Consider the following 20,525-nt stretch of genomic DNA (forward strand, 5'->3'; position numbering starts at 1 on the left):
TTTTAGCAATCAAAATAAACAAACTCATCATTAAGCCCAGTAATATTTCTGTTAGACGGTTCCTCATCAGATTTATTCTCTACATCTAACCAGGAGCTTCTGTCAGGCCCTAGACCATCACAGCTCAGGTCCTGCATATGGCTTGGGGTAATTCCAACCAGCACTGTGAGCCTGCTCTGTATGTACCAGTCCTTGGTGGAGATTCCTCTAAAAGCAGGTGTCTTCCCTGAAACTCTAATGCAAATGGACACGCTCATCACAAGAGCAACACTGCAGCACAGGGCAAAGGCAACTGTTGGCATACTCAGATAATTTTTTTTTTTACTCAGGTGCTCTTAAAAATTGCTTTCCTTTTTACATCAAAATGAATTTTTTAAGCATAAATTCCCAGGATTTCCATGAAGACGCAGGAGAAAACAATTATGGAATGAGGTTGCAGAGAAGAGACTCTGTATTTTGAAAATAACAAGATGAAGGCTGCTTGAAGCCTAACAAACACATTCTAATGTGCATATCATAAATGCAGAACAACGGATATTCAACAATATTTTTCTTGCAAGAGAGAGAAATAGAGCTACACTAACTCCTCAAAAATGTACTTATCTCCACAAACTGTGAGAATTCATATGTGTATCTAAGGCCTTTTGGATCTTTTAATTTCTTACCTTTAGAAGATTGACATAGAAGTTAGCAGAGCTGTAAATTACATGGAAAAATACGGATCTAGTCATCTATCATGGCATTTTTTTTCAAGCATAACTTGCAAGTAAGTGTGCAAAACCAGCTAACAGTAGCCTTACTGTTTACATTACTTTAGCTTTTAAAAGAAAGTTCATAGTATTTCTTAAGGCTTTTGAAAGAAAACTATGCTTTAAATATTCACCTAATTAATTATAAAAGAACACGACAGGATTAAAAAACATAAGAACAGGCCAAATAAAAAAAAAAAAAGACTACATATAGGCAAATTTTCAGTTCCTTTGGAACTGCCTGTATTCAATACAAGCAATTCTATAAAAGCACTAGACAATGGAAAGAAACCATAAAAGCAGACGTAGGACAAGACCAAGGTGTTCCCTGTAGCAACCCATACAGTGCATCTGTGCTAAGTGAAGAAGTTCTTCTGTGCCTAATGACTCTGGGTGGCACATGGACAGCCTGATCTCAGCTTCTACAGTACAAATCTAAAGATAATGAATTATCACTAACAGCAAACAGCTGTCAGGTTCCTTTTGAGCCCACTCATTCCCTTTCATACCAGAGAAATTCAGTGTGGAGAGTGCACCACCTCTGCCCTTTGGATGGTGTCCCTGGGCCCTCCACCACTCGGTTCCTTCTGATCTGCTCTGCCAACCAGTTTCCACTGCCATTGCGCATGACAAATTTGTCGAGAAACACCAGCTGGCTCTCTGGCCCATAGAACCAGTTATAGTTGGAATCCGCGATGGCCACAGTTCTCTGAAACCCTGGGGAAAAAGCGAAAAGGAATGTAATAAAGAACAAATAAACAAAAAATATGCGATTGTAAAGCATGACAGTAAAGCCAAGTGGTACAAACAGAAGCACCCTTTTCAGATGTTTATAGACTTGCTTGTAAATGAACCTTAAATAGGTTACACAGCAGCTGTTTCCTTCTGCTGCAGCTGACTTGCATATTTACCTTTCTTCTTTGGCTTTGGGCTAGTCACTACACAAAATGTACTACACTAAATGTAAGATACAATGTCCCATATACTTCTTCTCCTCACTCAAATCTGGCAAAGGTAACTTCCTCTTTGTCTTTACAGCTTTCACTTTTCTTATGTGAACCTATACCCTCTAAAGCAAAAAACCAGAGGTGCCCTCAAGGAAAAAAAATCAGCTTCACTTTGAAACAGTCAGCATGAGCTCATTTTGCTCTTTGGAACCTCTCCCCAGTGGATGCCTGAGGTCTCACAAGGAGTCAGCACAATTCCTTATGTGCCTATACTGTTATGCCAAAGCTGCACTCAGCCCCCCCCCACATGGATAGATCTGAAATTCCAAGAAAGTTATCACAGTTTTTTAACCAGGAATTTGAGCAACATAAGTTCCTAATGAATTGTCCTGAAAATAAACAACACAAGGGGTAACAGCTTTAAAATGAAAGAGGGTAGACCTAGCTTAGATATAAGGAAGAAGCTCTTTCCTGTGAGGATGGTGAGGAACTGGAACAGGTTGCCCAGAGAAGTTCTGGATGCCCTGTCCCTGGAAGTGTTCGGGTCAGGCTGGACCGGGTTTTGAACAACCTGGGCTAGTGGAAGGTGTCCCTGACTACAGTAGGGGACTTGGAATTAGATGATCTTTAAGGTCCTCTCCAACCCAAACCATCCTATGATTATATGATAAAACCATCATCAAAAACTTGCAAGACTTCCTGAAACTAAATCTCTTCTGAAAGAAGAAACCAGCAATCTAGATGGTTTTGTATTTGCATATCTTCATCTTTCGGTCACAACTCGGACTTCAAATCAGAGATGCTGAAACACATTGCAAGACAGTGGAGAGATACAGCAAGAGAAATACTAAAAAGTCTTCAAAATTTACCCATCAGTGATTGTCAGATATTTATGTTAAACTCTCACACTGACAAATGAAAATGGTTCATGTACCCCTGGACTGAGCACAAAAATTTATCATTTGAGTAAATAACTTTTTCAAAGTATAATAAAAATATTTTAATAAATGTGACATAAAAATCTATTTTACTGTTTAGTGGAAAACTGGTTATCATGTAAAAAATTTTTATACTTTACTAGTACTTTTACATTGGCATAATCATTTACTATTTCTTTCAACTAATCTTTCAGTGTAATAATTTTTGGCAAAGGAAAAAATCAAGAAGAATCTCAAAGAATATTATTTTTCAAACAGAAAACCCCAGCAAACTTTGAAAACCAGAAATCAAATTCTGAAGGATTGCTTTTTCTCCCAACTGATGTTTTGATATTTCCACCAATTTTAAAAGCCAGAATTGATCTCTAATAAGCAGTGATAAACAAGGATGTCACTGTTTTGATGAACAATAAAGGTAAAATCCAAGGAAATGTTTATTTTAAAAAATCCAAGTACAGTGGTTGTTTTAAAATGGCCTATTTCAAGTATGAAATATATTGATGCTTCAAAAATTAGAAGATTCATCTTCATTTACCCAAAGGACCTACCTGGCAGGACAGTCCTGTACATAAATGCAAAGTGCTGCTTGAGCCAAGGGTGGCTGAAGTGATTGATGTCAAAATGCCTTTGGACAAGAAACATGTACTGAAAGAGCGATCTGGTTGTGTAGCTGCCATAAGCCACCCCTTCATAGAGGGAGCCATCTGTGACCTCCTGCAGCAGGACTACTGACTTCTCCATGATTGCCAACACCTGCTTGGTCCACAAGTAAGCTTCCTGAAGGTAACCTGAAAGAAAAAGACGTTGGCAAAACTAATTAGAACGCAACGGGTCATAGAAGGTGCCATTTGTACTTCCACAGTGTCCTTTACAGCAAGGAATCTGCAATCTAGAGCTCTATAATACAACCTACTGCTGCAGCATCCCTGTAGTTCTAGGGTGAAACAGTACTTAAACACAGTAAAGCAAGGTCACATGAGTAGGGTAAAATCTACCACACATCTTTTGCTAATAATGTAGGATTATGCTTTACAACTTAAAATGAAAATTTCTTTAATGAATTCAGGACATGAAAAAAGGAAGAGCCAAGCCAAGACTATTGCATTTCAAATTAAAGCCCTATGAAAACAAACCCATAGCCCCACTAGAGGGCTCCAGTAATGCAACAATTCTAATCAGTCATTTTTACTGGCAGGATTGACAGTGTGGTAAGGAGATCCCTAGAGTTTAAAAATGCAAAAAAGTTCACACTTGAGCTACAGTTAACTGATATTCTACTAACTCATGCTCTATTTTAAGACCTTCTCTGTTCTAGTTACATTTTCAGTTTGCTGTACAATCCAAAGGGTTATCCAAATATAATTTATTTTGGAAGAGTTTTACATGATTACTTCCAAAAGCAGATTCCTCAATTCCAGAATAAAATAAATCTTCCAACTAGGTAAATTCTCAGCCTTCAAATATACAAGTTCTAAGCAGTTACAGTTTCTCTAAAGAAAAGCATTTCATAGATTTTACAATTTTGGTCTGCTCTACACAAATCAAAAGATAGGAAGAGGTCACGAGAAACCTTCTCAGGCCCTGTCTGCCTTCACTAAGCACAAGCACAACAGCCTCAGTACTGCATTTATGTATTGCAGAAGTCAGCACATGGAACCCAGCAGAGGAAAGGCTACGTGCCTTCTCTTATTTTCTTTTGGATTGAGTAGCAAGAAAAGTAGGACTAAACAGAGATCATTTGCCTTGTGCTTCTATGTGGCAACTTAGTGTTCTCCCAACTCAGTGTCTGAACACAGATTTAGCCAGACTTAATTCCATCCTATAGCAAAGCCCAGCTGGCAAACATTCTACCCCATGGTGTGGTGAAGCGGTGCCTGCTGAATGAAGCCCATGTGCCAGGCTACAGGAGTAGGACCTACATTCAATCCTGTTACAAAGTGTTTCCTCTCATTGGCACAAATACTGTATTTTTGCTCAGCAGAGTGATGAGCAATTCTGACATCCTGCTAGTCAAGGCTGCCAAATCCTGCTCAGTCAACAGAGTAAAAAAAAAATAGCACTATCTAAACAAAACAGACAACCTGAGTCCAACATGGTAATTTTATTGGCTGGCTAAAAAGAAAACTATGATGGGGAAGGCCTGAGTAACAGGGACAGGTGATACTACTTATTTCCGCTTACTTTACTTACAGATATCATGACACTACTTCATTACTCTGATGGAGTTGGCAGCACATCAGTCTACTGGAATAAAATCCTGAATGTTCTCGCTCTTGTTTTCCCTTATGACATAACAGCCATAAAAGCTGGTTTTTGACTGCTGCAAGAATGTTATTTGCCAGGGTTCAGCACGGTGCATTTACCACTGCAATGTATTAATGTTCTGTTTACTTAGTGTACATCTATGCTGTAGTGCTATACTCGTAGTATACTAAAAGAACACCCTGAAACGAAAAAAAGTAAAAGACTCAACGCTCTGTCAGGCTACACAACAAACCACAACTAATCTCACCTAAACTTAGCAGGATATAAACCATGTATCTACTAGATATATCAAGGCCTAACTCAAGTTTCTATTTTGAATATCTGAGTGTCTGAGTATAAAGTCTTCAATACATGCATGTGCTAGGAGTCATTCAAATTCTTTTTTTTCAGTCTTATGGCAATGTTTACAGGCTTATAAGTCTATCTATTTAGTCTATCTATTAAGTCTGGCTATTTGTCTCTGGAAGCTTCAATAGCTTAATTGTGTTTAAAGTTATTAACTGGAATTTAAACTTTTTGTAAGAAAGGTCAACACTGGGATACATTATTTGCAATTGCTATGTACCTGATACAGGAAGTATATTATGTTCATTCTCTTTCTCCCATTCCTTTTTTTTAATTTCTTCAGATTAAGCCTTTCATATTGGAATGATAGTTTTTAAAAAAAATCTTCCTTTTGTCTTAGACCAATAGAAAAACTTCATTTATGTTTCCATTTTTTAAAAAATAAAGTTGCTCTATATTGAAAACAATAGAACTTTAGTTTAGAAATATACAGTCTGTATTGACCTATTTTCATTTGAAATATTACCACTATTTTCCAAATTGCTCAAGAATTCATAAATTTGCTGCTTTTTTCCTTTCTATTTTCCCCCCAAATAACCCTCACCAATCTTTAGCAAAAGAAATATTGCCCAACTTTGTGATGTTACTATTGTTTGGCACAAAGCATACTTATGGTCTATATTCTAATGAAAAGCAAAGTCATCTTGCAAACTGCCAGCTTTCTGTACTAATGAAGGCTTGGGGAAGGATGGAATTTTATGAAATTTAGCAAAACCCAATGAATCAACATGGCCTGAGTCTTCAATCTGTAGACAGCAAGACAGGAGGATAGGGAATAACTTCCACACATGCTCTTGATGCTTCTCAGCATATACATATCAGTCAATGTGCTTGTTCCCACAAGCACTTGACAAGAAGATGACCCTGCAAATACAGTCGGTGCCACAATTTTTTGTCACACTTCTTTGGGCATTTGAAAGCTCCAACGATGTGCAGATGTGCCTTTGCCTGGCAGAGCTGAACAGCCTGGCAACATCATCAGTATCCAGAAACTACAATTTCCTTGATTTGCAGCAAGTAAGTAGTTCCACTGGGAATCATGTTTTCAAAATACTTGTAGCACATATTAAACAACCACCTGATAAAATACTAATTCATTCTTATAAAAGCAGGAGCTGACTTCCACCTCTCAGCCGAAGTACCTATGGGGTTTAAAGTCAGGATCACTTACGTGCTCTCTCTCACTGACTCTGTGACTTGCATTCTCATTTACACTGTGTATCACTTAGACAGGAGGAGAGGGATAGCCCCTATGAAGAGCATTCAAATCAACTGGTCAGGGTCTTCAAGTTGGAAGCGGGAAGGATGGTTTTAAGTCCCCAAAGAAAAGAAAAGGACACCTGGAACAGACACCTCTTGGATGATGGTTGTGGAATGCAAAGGTAGAATTCAGAGGAAAAAAAGTAAAGTCCTGCTTATCTCCATAGAAAAGACTGATGGAAAGAAAGGTCCTGAGCTGTGGCCTTTGTGTTGGTAAAGTTACACTTTTGCAGCTCTCGCAGGAGACAGAAGTCTTGGACAAAATTCCAGGTTATCCTGTTTTCTAGCTCCCAGCTCAAAGTGTGGGGTGTTTCTGACCGCTGACCTTTCAATGCATTGTGTTAGGAGACCAAGTGCATCCCTTTTTACTGATAATCTACCCTTAAAGATGCTGTCTATAAATCTGGACTGGACAGACTGTACACAAGGGGATTTTTAATTCTTATAAAATGTGAGATAAGAATTTCAAAATCACTTAGATATCTGAATTTATATACACACATATTAGGCCTTGTACATCTGCCCACAAACTTTTGTTCTATTCAGTAAATTAAATTTTACTAAGCAGTGAAAGAGCAAACCCAATACTGCTGTACACTCAGAAGCACTTTTATCAAATCCTGACCTTTGCTGCATAACTGACTGATTTGAGTTGATACACTTCAGAAAAAACATTCCTATGGTTTAGCACATACCTTGATTCATCAGAACCAGGCTTCCAGCTAGCAGGGCCACACAGTTGGTAGGCTGGTGGTTGTGAAGGTACTGGAAGCCCCATCCACGTCTGTAGGATGTTTCATACATATATCCCGAGGCATTGGCAATTACTTCAAGAAATCTCTCCTGTTGAATCTTGCTAAGATAGCTGTACAAGAAGTCATATGCAGTGGCAAAACCAACCAAGGAGTGAGCAAGAGGGACCTCATCCCACGGGGCATCCTTCACTAGCCTGTCAAGAAAGAAAGACACCTGTTCATTGAGTTTCACCTACTTAGTTTTCTCCCTTACTGTACTGAGATATGTATACGATTTAATGTCTCTGAAGTAGACCATTCATGTTGAACTTTAGCACCCTAGTAAACTACTTACCAAGTCTCTAAGATAATTTCTTTCTATCCTAAGTATGGACAACATTAACCTTCATAGGTCATTAATTTTATTAGAAAGATTAAGTTACTAAAAATTAAACATTTTTTAAAAAATTAAAGATTAAAAAAATATACTGGGTTTTGCTAGGAAAAAGATAGGTAGAATACTGAACGTATAGCAATGGAATCTATTCATCTGGAGTAAGATTCACATAATTTTTGTGATAAAGTAATATCCCATAGTTTATACTCCTACAACCTCCTGTAACAAACCTGTTTTCTTTTCCAGACGAGACAATTGTTAATAAATGGTGCCTCTGGGATTAAAGCTGTCTTTAAAGCAAGTATAATAAAATAACTGATTATACTGTTTCCTCATTTCCCAAATGCATTCAAGGTAAAAGCAGAGAAGATGAAATTTACTTTCGTAACTACAGTTCGAATTAGCATATTTAATAAACACTGTGGGTTTTTTAATGCTAAGATAAAGACAAAATGCTGTCACTACTCAAAATTATTTTCTAGGAACTACTGGCTTGTATCCAATGATTACACTGAACTTCATAAAACAGTAAATTTATACCAAGAAAATTCATAATGGAGGTAGTGTAGAAGAAATATTTGTCTTAAATCAAGCATATATTGTGTGTCAAAGACTTTAGTTTTACAGTACTTCCAGTACTTCCAGGCCGTGGTTTGACAGAGAAGGAAATGTGAAGGAATACATAGTAAAAATAAACTTTGATAAACTGAACAATCATCAGTTGCTTTTATGCTTGTTCTCCTCTTTCACTTTCTTTGCAATATATTTTTTATTACAGAAATTAATTTTAAATAGTTGAGATGAGAGAGTGTCCTCCTGTAATCAGTGGATATTGTGGTGTGCTCCTGAAGGCACACACATTCCAGTTTTGACTATTCTATGACTCTGTAAATATGATTTCATCTTAGTTCGTGTAAGCAGCAGTATGAGCAGATGAGAAAAAACATCAAAAGATTAAAAAAAAAATCGTAATATCATCATTCTGCTACGGAAGCATTTATTTGCATTCAAAATGCATTAATAAACCATGTAGAAATTACAATCATCAGTCTAGGACACTGCAGCAATAGTAAAACACATGTGGAAGTGGGAAAAAATTACATTTAATTTTTATTTCAGTATATTTAACATCATTGGAAGAACTCAAATAAACTTGGCACATTTATACTTGTATGTAAGGAAAACCTCTGTATGCTTTTTGATTTGCTAAATTTCCAGAGTTTTAACTGTTCACTTTCTCAGCTTTGATCCCATCTTCTGGTAAGTGAAGTTAAATATTCTTTTTTTCTTTTTTAAAATGAGATATTTGTCTCACAGATCTTCAATTAGACACATGAATGCACTCAGGATTGTGCAGAAGGATTTGACTTTTTTTTTTTGAACTATGGTTTTTACTGGACTAGATTATTTTGTTTGCATAATTTTCTTGGCTAACAGGCACTGACAGAAAATGGTTATGAACAGTATTAAGACAGACAGCTGTAAGTGTGGTAAAAAATAACTGTCAAAGCATCTGTAAAATTTCCTACTTATGCTTTCTCTGGATTGTTGTGCAAAAAACCTGCAAACCTGTAAACCAAAATATTTACACGCTTTTTTAAGATGTTCATTCTTTTTGTATTTCCAGATACACTGGAAAAAAGCATAGCTGAACTGGGCAGGCAACTTTTCTGACTCTTTAGATTTTTTTATCACAGAATGAACTAGGTTGGAAGAGGCCTCTGAGATCACTGAGCCCAACCTTTGACCTAATGCCATCTTGTAAACTACACCATGGCAGTAAGCATGCCACCCCGTCACTGAGGCACAAACATTGAAAATCTGAGTTAACTGGTTATTTGTCAATCTCAGTTAATTCTCTGCATCTCTATTTCTATTTTCATCTTTCCTTATAATTAAAAAAGCTCTTAAAATGTTGTTGGTCTTGTACGTAAAAGTAAAATTGCATTCTATGCCAATTATATGCCACATCGGTACCATGATTCCTGTCAGTAATCCGTTGACACAGGAACATTCCTTTGATCATCTATATCATGAATCTTAATTTCCAAAGTATTTTCAGTTTTCCTTTTCACTAAACCTTTGCATACTCAGAAATCAGAGTTCAAATGGGTACAGGAAATTTCACTTTAAAGGCCTCTGCTTGGAACATTAAAGATGATGATTTTAAGATGCTCATTTCTAAACATACAAACCCACAGTTAACATCCATTCTTAAAATGAAGCCCTTTTGAAGTTACAACTCTAGCTGCTATAAACCAGTGCACCCCCCCTTAACCTAATTTCAAGGGAATCGGGCAATGTACACCAAACATGAGGAATATTATTCACAAGAAGCGTGGTCAAGTAGCAAGCACTAAACGGTTTTCGTATCTAAATTATGCCCTCATTTTTCAAATGCATCTCTTAGTGTCAGATCTGGTAAACAGCCTGGCTGATAAACTGTGGGAAAGCATGGAGCCACAGGCGTGCACTGAACAGAGGTGAAAAAAAGAGTTCTCAGGGCTAACTACTAAGAAAAGCTGGGTGTATTTGTACAAATAAAGATAGGTAAAAACATGCCAACACTTTGCACTGTAAAATGGTTATTTTCTAAGCCCCTCAGGAGTAAAATTTAACATCAGAAAGTATAAACCTCGGCTTGGCAATTGTGTCTGAAGAGAGCAAGTAATCTTTACTGCAAAGCTGCATTAGCCTCTTCAGTCTTTTAAAGCAATTAGATGTTAAAAAAAATCCACAGTAAATAAAAACATCTCTAACAGATTCCTTAATATAGAGTAACTACTTAGTTGCAACCAGAAACCATTTGAGCAAAGGCAACTGTTCCAAAAATTCTAAAATGTATTTTAAAATAACAGCTAAAATATAAAGGCATCCCTACGATAGCTTTTTACACTTATATACCTACATCCGTATTTGGAAGAGGTGCCTATATGGAAATTTGAGAAGGTTTATAAAAGAGCAAAAAGTGCTGAATGGGTTTGGGATATAATGATCCAACTCTGCAAACACCTAAAGCCATATGCATTGTTCTGCACAAAAACCTGCTGTTTGGATGAATTCTGTGAATGGCACAGGATAAATACATGCCTGGGGTGTTTTTTTAAGTTCTGCTCGTCTTTGTCATATAAAATATTTTTTTTACTTTATTTTAAACACTTAGAGTTTGATCTAAGTCCTCCATGAAGAAACTGGAGAAAGAAAGAGATTATGGGTAAGGTTGGAATTATGGGTAAGTATATGGTTTTTAGCATGGTGCAATGTGGTTTATCTGTTTTAGATTTGCCACCTTCTACAATGAACGACAAATCTGAAGGGGGAGCTAAGACCCAGTTCTCCAGTGATCAATTTATGGCATCAGGACACATCCTGCATGCACTGTGTTTGTTCTGTGTATACATACCACCTTCATTAAATGTGATTCCATGCTCTAAATAAGTATACCATTTGTATAAAATTTTGGATGGGAAGTAAAAATCACTATCAGCCAAGATTACCACAACCTCTCAACTTCTTGATAACATTACTAATGCTACTAATACCTTTTCTCTCAGTAGAAACAGTTTTCTGTATTTCCCCCCCATTACTCACTACTAATTCCTTACTGAACTAGGGTCACCTGGGTCAGGGCGACCCTAGACATGAATACAGAATGGGAGAAGAATTCACTGGGAGCAGTCCTCCAGAGATGGAATTTGGGGTTCCGGTGGATGAAAAGCTGGACATGTCCCAGTGATGTGCCCTCACAGCCCAAAAATCCAAGTGTGTCCTGGGCTGCATCAAAAGCAGCGTGGCCAGCAGGTTGAGGGAGGTGATTCTCCCCCTCCTCACTCCAGTGAGATGCCACCTGGACTGCATCCAGCTCTGCAGCCCCCAACAAAAGAAGGACGTGGACCTGTTGGAGCAAGCCCAGAGAAGGCCACAAAGATGCTCAGAGGGCTGAAGCACCTTTCCTCTGAACACAGGGAGAGAAAGCTGGCGTTGCTCAGACTAGAGATGACAAGGCTCGAGGGGGACCTTCCAGAAGCCTACTAGTACCTAAAGGAGGGCTTACAAGAAAGATGGGTTTTGCATGGGCAGATAATGATAAGACAAGGAGGAATGGTTTTAAACTAAAAGACGAGAGATTTAGATTTGGTGTTAGGAAGAAACTCTTGACTGTGAGGGTGGTGAGGCACTGGCACAGGTTGCTCAAGAAGTTGTGGATGCCCCACCCTTGGAAGTGTTCAAGGTTAGGCTGGGGCTTTCAGCAACCTTGTCTAGTGTAAGATGTCCATGTCCCGTGTAGGGGGGGTGGAACTAGATGATCTTTAAGGTCCCTTCCAACCCAAACCATTTGATGTTTCTGCGATTCTATTAGCATTTCTCTCAGAAATATAAGTGAAGAGGGAAAAAACAGTCTGCCCAGCTCAAGGCAGGATTTAAATCAAACTTTACTGACTGAGTTCACTGATCACGGCTCCTGGGATGTCTAGAATTGCCCTTGCCTCACTTTGTATCCATTTCTTATAAACAAATTGAAGTAAATAGGAAAATAACACTCGTTAACCTGAGACACAGAATACCCTTCCAATCAGTGTGAGATCTGATTTTTGGCCTCTAGGTCAACAATTAGCATGGCATCACTGCATGCAAAATGAAGAATTAAGCACATTCTGACACATGCATTACACAAGTAATCCGCATCCTGAATTTTAATGCTCTGAACTTTCCCATGAAAAATTACTGTATAATAACTCTAGGAGGTGGAGAGTGAAGGACTGAAACTCTCAATCTCACTATATGGATGCAAAGGAAATGAGTCAAGGCTCTTTTCTAATGGCTTACAGGTGAAAATTAGTTGAAAGACAGCCCTCTAGTGCATTTTGATGCCTTCTATCTCAGACATGGTAGCCAGTGAAGAGCCTGGTTAAGTGCACATTAAAAATCAAGTGTGGAGGCAAATGAGGCATGTAATAGGGCCAACTGACCTCTTGATCCTGAAATCACTTGTGTAATTGTACAGTCTTCCCAATACCAAGGGCAGTGCCTTAGTACTCTTACTATTTTTCTGACTCACTTCTGGGGGAACCTCCCATCAGGCAAAGGAGAAATATTCTTCCATGGTTAGACAAAGTATACATACCAAGAGGGAATATACCTGCCAAGGGGAATGTGACCACCAACATTTATTTTATAAACTAGACCAGATTTTAGGTATTTTTCTTACAAAGTCTTCAAAACAAAGTATTTTAATGTTCTTAAATGGACTATTTTCTTCACTAATGGAACAGTATTTTACACTTGTTGTTTTGGGAACTAAAAAGAAAAATCTTTGAAAAAATCTGTTTCATTCAAAACAACCTCTCAGCTTTCACCCTTTCCACATTTTTCTGATTGGCTGCCAAAACAAAAGGCCATTATCTGCACAACCTTAGTGCTCTGTCATTTGCAACAACAAAAATGTTAAAAATAAAAAACATGCTTGAAAAATTGATGATTTATATTTCCAGTGTCTAAGGTAAAACATGACAAGTTTTATCCTATCTCTTTACCAGTCATTTTTCAGCAGCAGCTGACATGCTCATGTTTATTGAAGTTCAGTTGACAGGAAGATAAACAAAGGAGTAGTTAAATGTAAAGGGCTACCTTCATATCAGCATGGAAAAAAAAGGCAACATATAGACAGAAAATTTAAGAGCTTACTATTAAAGTAGTGTTTTACTACTTTACATCTAGGTTTAGGTATTGAGGAGGCAACTTAAACTATAGTCCCTTAAAAACCTTCATCTCTCTTTCATCCCCATTGGTCTATAATCACCATTCTAATGCTTCTAAAGCTTCTTTTAGATCCTCTGCTCATTTTTGGTTTTGATTACAAGAGAGTCCTTTTCACACGGTGCTCCCTTTTATTATCTGTCATGATGCTTCTGTGTTGACACATTAATAAACTAAGTCTGTTTTAGTTGTTCTCAGTGTCATATTAAGCAGACACAGAAATCTTGTTATTATTTCAATGGATGACCTCTAACTCTTGTTTTAGCAAAGTTTTATACCAGGCATGCCACAAAGTGAGCTCCCCTTAGCTACCACAGAACTTCAGCACCAATTTATCTGCTGTACCAATTAAAAAAACCCCAAGATATAAAAGAAGCTCTTCAAAATCCAGTTACCTATTTAATTGCCGGGGTACACAAAATTTTTATTTTTAAATGCTACACACCTGAAAGATAAAAACAGCATAGGGGTTTGATATTTCACTTACTAACGTAATACATATTCCAGACACCAAATTCATCCCCCTACCCTCCCTTTTCTTTTTCTTCCTCCCCATAGGAGACAGCATATCAGCATCCCCCAAGTTTATTTTATACTAACTTCTATGCCACAGTCTTATAAAGTTCCCCTAAGTTTTCTTTGAATGTAACTGCTGGTTGACTATTGGGAATCAAACAGATGTTATAAATTTCTGGTGTCAGCACAGAGACCCGCTTTATTTCAACTTGGCACGTGTGAATTAATTTTAGTTAAATGATTATTTACATATTTAATTATTTATATGTATATATTTTTACTTTGCAATCTGTACTGTTCAACATTTAGCACTATCTGGACACTAACAGCAATGGTCTATAGGATGCTCCAACACTTTTTGGTAAACAGTGACTAGCAAAAGGCTACAGGATTTCTAGTTTATAAGAAAATAGCAGAAAGGTCACAGATTGGTTATGCTGAAGCCTCCTGTGAGCTTCTCCTTAGTCACTGTTATTTCCTTGGAATGTCTGCATGTGCTTGACAGTAATTATCTCCCCTATGAAACCCACAGAGCCGGCTAACTGTCAAATCCCACACCTTACTGCACATTGGTAACATACTTGTCTTTAAAAATGGGGCATCAACTGAAAAAAAAAAAAAGGCAAAAAAAATAAAAACCCCAACGACCCACAGACATCTCTCCTGCTGCAAGAAGGGTGCAGAATTTCTGAATGTCTAAGGCATTTGTTTGTAAGGCTGTCTTAGTAAAGAAGAGTTTTTCACTACTTTGTACAAAACACAGAATCTGAGTGGACTCTTATTTCTGCACGATGTGTGACTCTGATTACATCATTCCGCTCAGTACGGGAATGGGACAAGGCGGCATATGGAAAGAATCACGAGTACAGATCCCCTCGGCCAAAACGCCCTTCTGGTGGGGAGGGCTCTAGAGACCAGTCAGAGATAAAATGCCAGAAAACGCATCAATATCCTCTGTTGTCTCTAAAAGAAGATAACACGGTTCAAATATAAGGACAAATTCCCTAAAATTTTAGACAGCATCTAGATATCGCATCCATGGAAAATCAAGGGGGTTATTTAATACCAGCTTTTAATTTTTACCAGTAAAACTATTAAATTTTATCTATTTTAACTGAAATATTAATGCACTATATTCTGCTGTTGCTAGACTCCAAAACACTGTCATTCCCATATTATTTTGGGTGATTGTTATAGTTAGCTATTAGCAATTGCCCCTCTGTTTATTTTAAAATGTAAACCTACTCCAGGATGTAGCCATTAGGGATGCTCTGCTAATGAGCAGCATGCCTATCAACATGGGTTGTTATGACAAACAGCTCAAGCTCTGTTAGTTGACATGAATGGGAACCCATTTAAGGGTGTACTTTATTATGTGATATAAAATGACTATTTTAATAGATGAGAAAGGATAAATGTGCTTAATTACATGCCTCTTCCACGTACCATGTGTACATGGTATCGATTATCAGCAGACTTTCTCGTAATTGTATCCTGAGATGTTGAACCATATCAGGGCTATCGAAGGTAACAATTTTTACAAATGTAAAGATGAATTTTAAAATATTAGTCTCCTTAGTCTCCTAGAATTCTGGAACAAATAACCAGTGACATTTTAAACTGTATTTCTTTTATCCAACTACTGCACATGCTACCAAAGTATTGTTTCTTGGTAAGGCTTAAATTTTACTTAATATTGCCACAAAAAATTAGAGGAAACTCATTAAGATTGATTTTTTTTTTTTTTTTTTTAATTCTAGAACTATTTTTAGAGTCAATGCCATGACAGCAGAAGTTAAAAGAAATCCAGATTATACTGCTGAAAGAATCAAGCTGCCAACACCAGCTCCTTCAGCTTCTGGACGTGCTAACCTATTTAAGCAAAGCCAGACAGCGCAGTACATGCTTCAGAGATGTCACATTCCTGCTTTCCTGAAAACCACTGTTGGACAAGGGAAAGAGGTTTATATTATTGCCATAACTGATGGAGCTATAGTGTAAACTCCATGTTGACAGCATTCAGCCATAAGATCTCAGAGGCAAAACCAGAATGGAAACCAGACTAGTGTTTCTGTCACAGCATTTGAACAGCTGGCCAACTGGAGGTTATACAAAGGTCAGCTTACCCCAGCCCTATTGCCTATGTTTCTGATTTCCTCCTTCTGCAAATCCACTACTAAGCACTTTACACCTACTTCTTTTGCAAAGCAGAGAACCTTGATTAAACCTTTATTGATTGCTGGATGGGTTCTCTACAACAGAAGGAAAAGATGGCTTCTTTTTCACCAAGGTAATACAAGACACTTGCTTGAGGAAAACAGTAGTTTGGGGGAGGTAAATAACATCAAAGCCAAGTGGAAATAAGATATCTGATTGGTTTTGATTGGTATCTGGTCAGCTGGGTCAAGAGAGAGCATTTTAGCAAGGGACAGAAGAACCCAAATTAATCCAAGGCAGGAATCACAGAACACAAGGAACTTAAATAAGGTTGAAACAGTGAGTGAGATGTAGGAAACAGAGAAGAACAGACACAAATAAGTTCTCCTACTCTAATACTTGCTCTTCTTTCTTTTTTCAATAAAACAGATAACCATGTAACTATGTGCTTACAGTGAAAAGAGTGTAGAGTGTTGACTTTGGAGCAGTTTGTAGGTCCTATTGAAGATGGTCACACATCCTTGGATTCATCTCTGTAAGCTATATCCCTGTCAATGTGCCAGGAGAAACACAAACTGTCTCTGGAGCTAAGACTGAAGCTTTGTATTGCTATGCTTCAGTGGAAGATTTTGGAAATGACCACCATCCTGTTGTGACAATACTTTTCTTCCCAACTCCCATGTATCCTCTCTTCTGTGACACACAGACAGCATATGGCTAGAGTGTCCCTTCTCTCTCCCATCACTTCTTTTGTTCTAGCCCATGTATTTCTGTGGCATTCACCACTTTAATATTTAGTGTATGGGAAGCTGAACACTGTAATGCCTTTCCAATTATGCCCATCAAGAGAATACAGATCCCAAGTTATGCTAGCTCAAATCCAGCACAATTCCAATGATGGTTCATGGATGGATGCCATTTCTAGGAACACTACTAGTTGGTTTTAACACAAAGAAGGTAAGGAATAGTAGATTGAATAATGAATACTGCTTGAACAGTTAATGTTTCTTCCTGTGCTGACTTGAAATTTGACTCAGACTTCTGCTGTCACAGAGCTGTAGAACAGCAGCTGCGAGAGTGCCCCATCCAGCTCCAGCTCAAGTCCCTGAGTAGAAGCCACTGTCCTGGCAAAGCCCACGTTCCCATCCTCTAACCTACTCACAGTGACCGCAATCCTGGGTCACAGTCTGCAAAGTGCACCTTTTTCATAGGTCCCCCTCTACTGAATTCTTCCTAAGGAAGAACTATCCAAAAGATATGTATGAGTCTGGAAAAAAAAAAACCCAACACTTTTAGCACTTCTTGCCACAAAACAGTGTGAACTTCTGCCTTCTGACTGAGAGTGGGTTTGGATTACTTTTTTTTTTTTTTTCAGTAATTAGGCTGGTGCACAAAGGGTGCACCTTCTTTCAGCGTTAACTTGCAAGAGGGTAAGTCCAGTGAAGATGTAAAGCTGTGTGTCACTGATGGTCCAGATGAGGGTAAATGCATTCAGTAGGTTAGTCACTGTTATAGTGAATGTTAGAACAACTGAAATAATTTAAGCAACCCACTCATCCACTCACTCCTCCAACTGTAAGCAGTTTATACAGAAAGAACAACTTAAAAAAAACAAAAAGACAAAAATCTACCAACTAGGCTGAGCCGCCATCCTCTCCATGTAATCCTTGGCCATATTGACGGCCTCGATGTTTTCAGGGTAGAGTACACAGAACATCGCCAGGGCCCCAAGGTTGTTGCCATAAATTTCATTCCACCGAGCACTGAACTCCTTTGGGTCCCAGGGAGGAAGGTACTCCAGGGGATTCGACAGCATTGTTTGTACTGCCTCAATCAGACGAGCTGCAATGTGCTGGTGCGTGGTGGTGGCCTGGAGACGCAGACTCTCCACGTCCCCTTTGGAGAAGTAGAGCATGGGGTAGCTGTCATAGTTGGCATTGACAAAAGGAACCATTACGTCTCGGTCCTCCCTGGCGCCGTAGGCAAAAGCAAAGCAAACCGCGTGTATGAAAAACACACTTGGGGCTCCCCGTGTGTGAGTCCTCATTGTGGCATCAGATCTCCAGGTCTCAATGGCAGCCAAACCATCTTTGAAATGTCCTATGGCAGATGGATGTGAAAGAAAGAGTTAGAAAATGAAGCTGTGAGACACTATAATTCAGAAGTCTCTAGAAAATACAATTCCATTTAGACTTAATGAACTCCATGTATTGTCCATGTAACGTCCAAATCATTTCTATATGAATACTTCAGACAAAACAATTCATCCAAGAGAAAAAAGTTGTACACTTTGAAGAAAGCCCCTGCCTCCTACATAGTAGCTGACACAAGGTGAAAGAACAACAGCTCTTGTACTTGAGATTTCAAATAGTTGCAATGGTGTCTAATATGAAGCAGCTCTGACTGTACTGGCAAGCAGAGAAGGGTGGGAGGGGAGGAGGAAGGGGGAGAGCCAGGGAGCTTGTGCTGGTGGCAGCCAAGCCTGCGTGCTGCCTTGGCTGATGTTAGCAGCTGGAAGGATGAGGAACGCTGGAGATTTGTGCCGGGGTCATTTTATACTGTGCTTAAAGGCCTCTGGTTCTGACACGTCCTCATTTAAAAAAAAAAAAAAAAGAACAAATCAGAAAGAAAAAAGGGGAAGAGAAAGTGGCAGTCTTAGAAAAACAGCTGAAACACCTTACCTTCCAGGCATTTAGGATTTTGCATTACTAGTACTTTTTTCCAAGGGGCTCTCCATTTTACATGTGGAGATTTACTGCCAGCTACCAAGAAGGCTGAACACTGAATTAAAGTGAATATTCTCCTAAGTACCTGACTTCTTGAAATGGGCTCAGATGGCAAATCTATGCAGAGGTTATATGTAACTATTTAAACATAGTAAATTACTTTTAGAAATTACCAACTATCTGGCCTAAAGTCTCAGCTAAAACATGGCCAGGATCCCCCTGAGGAAAGCCAGCAAATTCCTAGAATTCTTCTGAGGGGAAAGGTTATGGAAAGCAGGCCCAAGTGAGACAGTTTTATGTAAATAATGAACAGTAGTTTTCAATTATTAAAAGGAGAAATAGAAAGAAAGAAAACCTAAAAACAGACACATTTTTTTTTCCCATGGAAAACCTGTTTCATAGGATTCAGTCATAAAACTCACAGGAAGTTGAAGTACAAAGCAACCTTTTACTTCTCCCCACAGGTCCCTATTCCACAGCCAAAATTTTCTAACAGAAACTTAGGTTCCTAAAACCTTATTTAGAGACCCATATCCTGATTCAACAAAGTCATTAATATGAGACAACCTTTACAGACCAGGACCCTTCACGACTACTGGCTACTCAGATCCTTTAGGTGCTTGTGCTCAGCTCCTTAAAATTAATTTGGAGGCAAACATCTTTGGCCAAGAAATACATATTTTCTTGTGCATTCCTGCCTGGGACAAAAATAATATTGCACCCTGTAACTGCTTGAATTTATATATTACAGCATGCAGCATAATTGCTTTAACAGAGCGTAATTGAAGATGACATTTTCATAGTATTTTAATGCATTTTTCAAGTATATTTTGCCCTTTTTTGGATGGAAACCAATCATTACAGGACATATTATGCAAATCACAGGCTGGTTTATTACCACATACACAATATAGTCTATATTGTGTAGACTATATCTACACAGTCTCTCACCACATACACACATACAAAAAGAAACATGCACCATAATTTATCCAAACATAATCAAATCTAATCGTATTCTCACCAATACATAAGGAAACTAATCAACAGTATATTTTGAGAGGAAGGAGACAAAAACCAGCCAAATCAGTACATTAATTCTGACACGTCATTTTTTTAATTGATAAAACCTCTGCTTTTTCATAATAATAATTAAAAAAACCCTACAGTTTTTTTTAAAGCCTCTATGATCCTTTAGAACTGCGGGCAGAGGAAAGAACCTAAAAAATATCTGAAAAAAGGCTAAAAATGCTTGTAAGTTTTTCTGTGTTAATCATACATTGAAAAAGTTTCCTGGGTGACATAATCAGAAAAAAATCTCAGCTAGCAGTAAGGACTTCATGCATTTTTTATCTTGGTTTGATTTCTGTAAGTACTTCTGCACATAAGTGAGAATTAAGAACATGCATAAATTTAGGGTTGGTTTTAAGATTTTGCTGAATTAGGGTATTTCTCACCAAAGATTAAGAAACGTACAATAAGGTTTCCCAGAACTTCTCCTCTGTAAATCTGAACACACATTTCCCAGCATTACACCATCATCAAACACATCTAGTGTTGCCAAAAAAGTCCTAGTCCATACTCTAACTATTCAATAACCTCTTTTTCACCCTTCCTTCATGTGTGCATTTCAAAGAGAAGGTAAACCCTTTTTTCTACCTTTACATGAGGAGGAACCACCATACCACGTTGTCTAGGCTAAGAACAGCACAACTGGAAAACCAATCTATAGTA

The 20,525-nt window shown here is 38.1% G+C and overlaps 1 protein-coding gene across 7 annotated transcripts in view; it reads right to left on the reverse strand.

The window, feature by feature from the left end:
* The window catches only part of DSE (dermatan sulfate epimerase), a 45,842-nt gene that overhangs the window by 13,626 nt on the left and 11,691 nt on the right, over nucleotides 1–20,525 (reverse strand). For 6 of the 7 annotated variants that reach the window (XM_051792135.1, XM_051792136.1, XM_051792134.1 and 3 more), the window contains exons 3-6: nucleotides 17,697–18,165; nucleotides 7,200–7,453; nucleotides 3,183–3,422; nucleotides 1,259–1,466 (exon numbers count right to left, since the gene is read on the reverse strand). In XM_051792135.1, the coding sequence (XP_051648095.1) occupies nucleotides 1,259–1,466; nucleotides 3,183–3,422; nucleotides 7,200–7,453; nucleotides 17,697–18,112 (1,118 nt within the window). In that variant the 5' untranslated portion in view covers nucleotides 18,113–18,165. Of the gene's footprint in view, nucleotides 1–1,258; nucleotides 1,467–3,182; nucleotides 3,423–7,199; nucleotides 7,454–17,696; nucleotides 18,166–20,525 lie in introns of those variants that run through there. The other variant, XM_051792139.1, reaches the window with a different exon arrangement.

Source organism: Manacus candei, unplaced genomic scaffold (genome assembly GCF_025592945.1).
Source record: "Manacus candei isolate 608988 ecotype Guabito, Panama unplaced genomic scaffold, ASM2559294v1 h1tg000034l, whole genome shotgun sequence".
Taxonomy (NCBI): Eukaryota; Metazoa; Chordata; class Aves; order Passeriformes; family Pipridae; genus Manacus; species Manacus candei.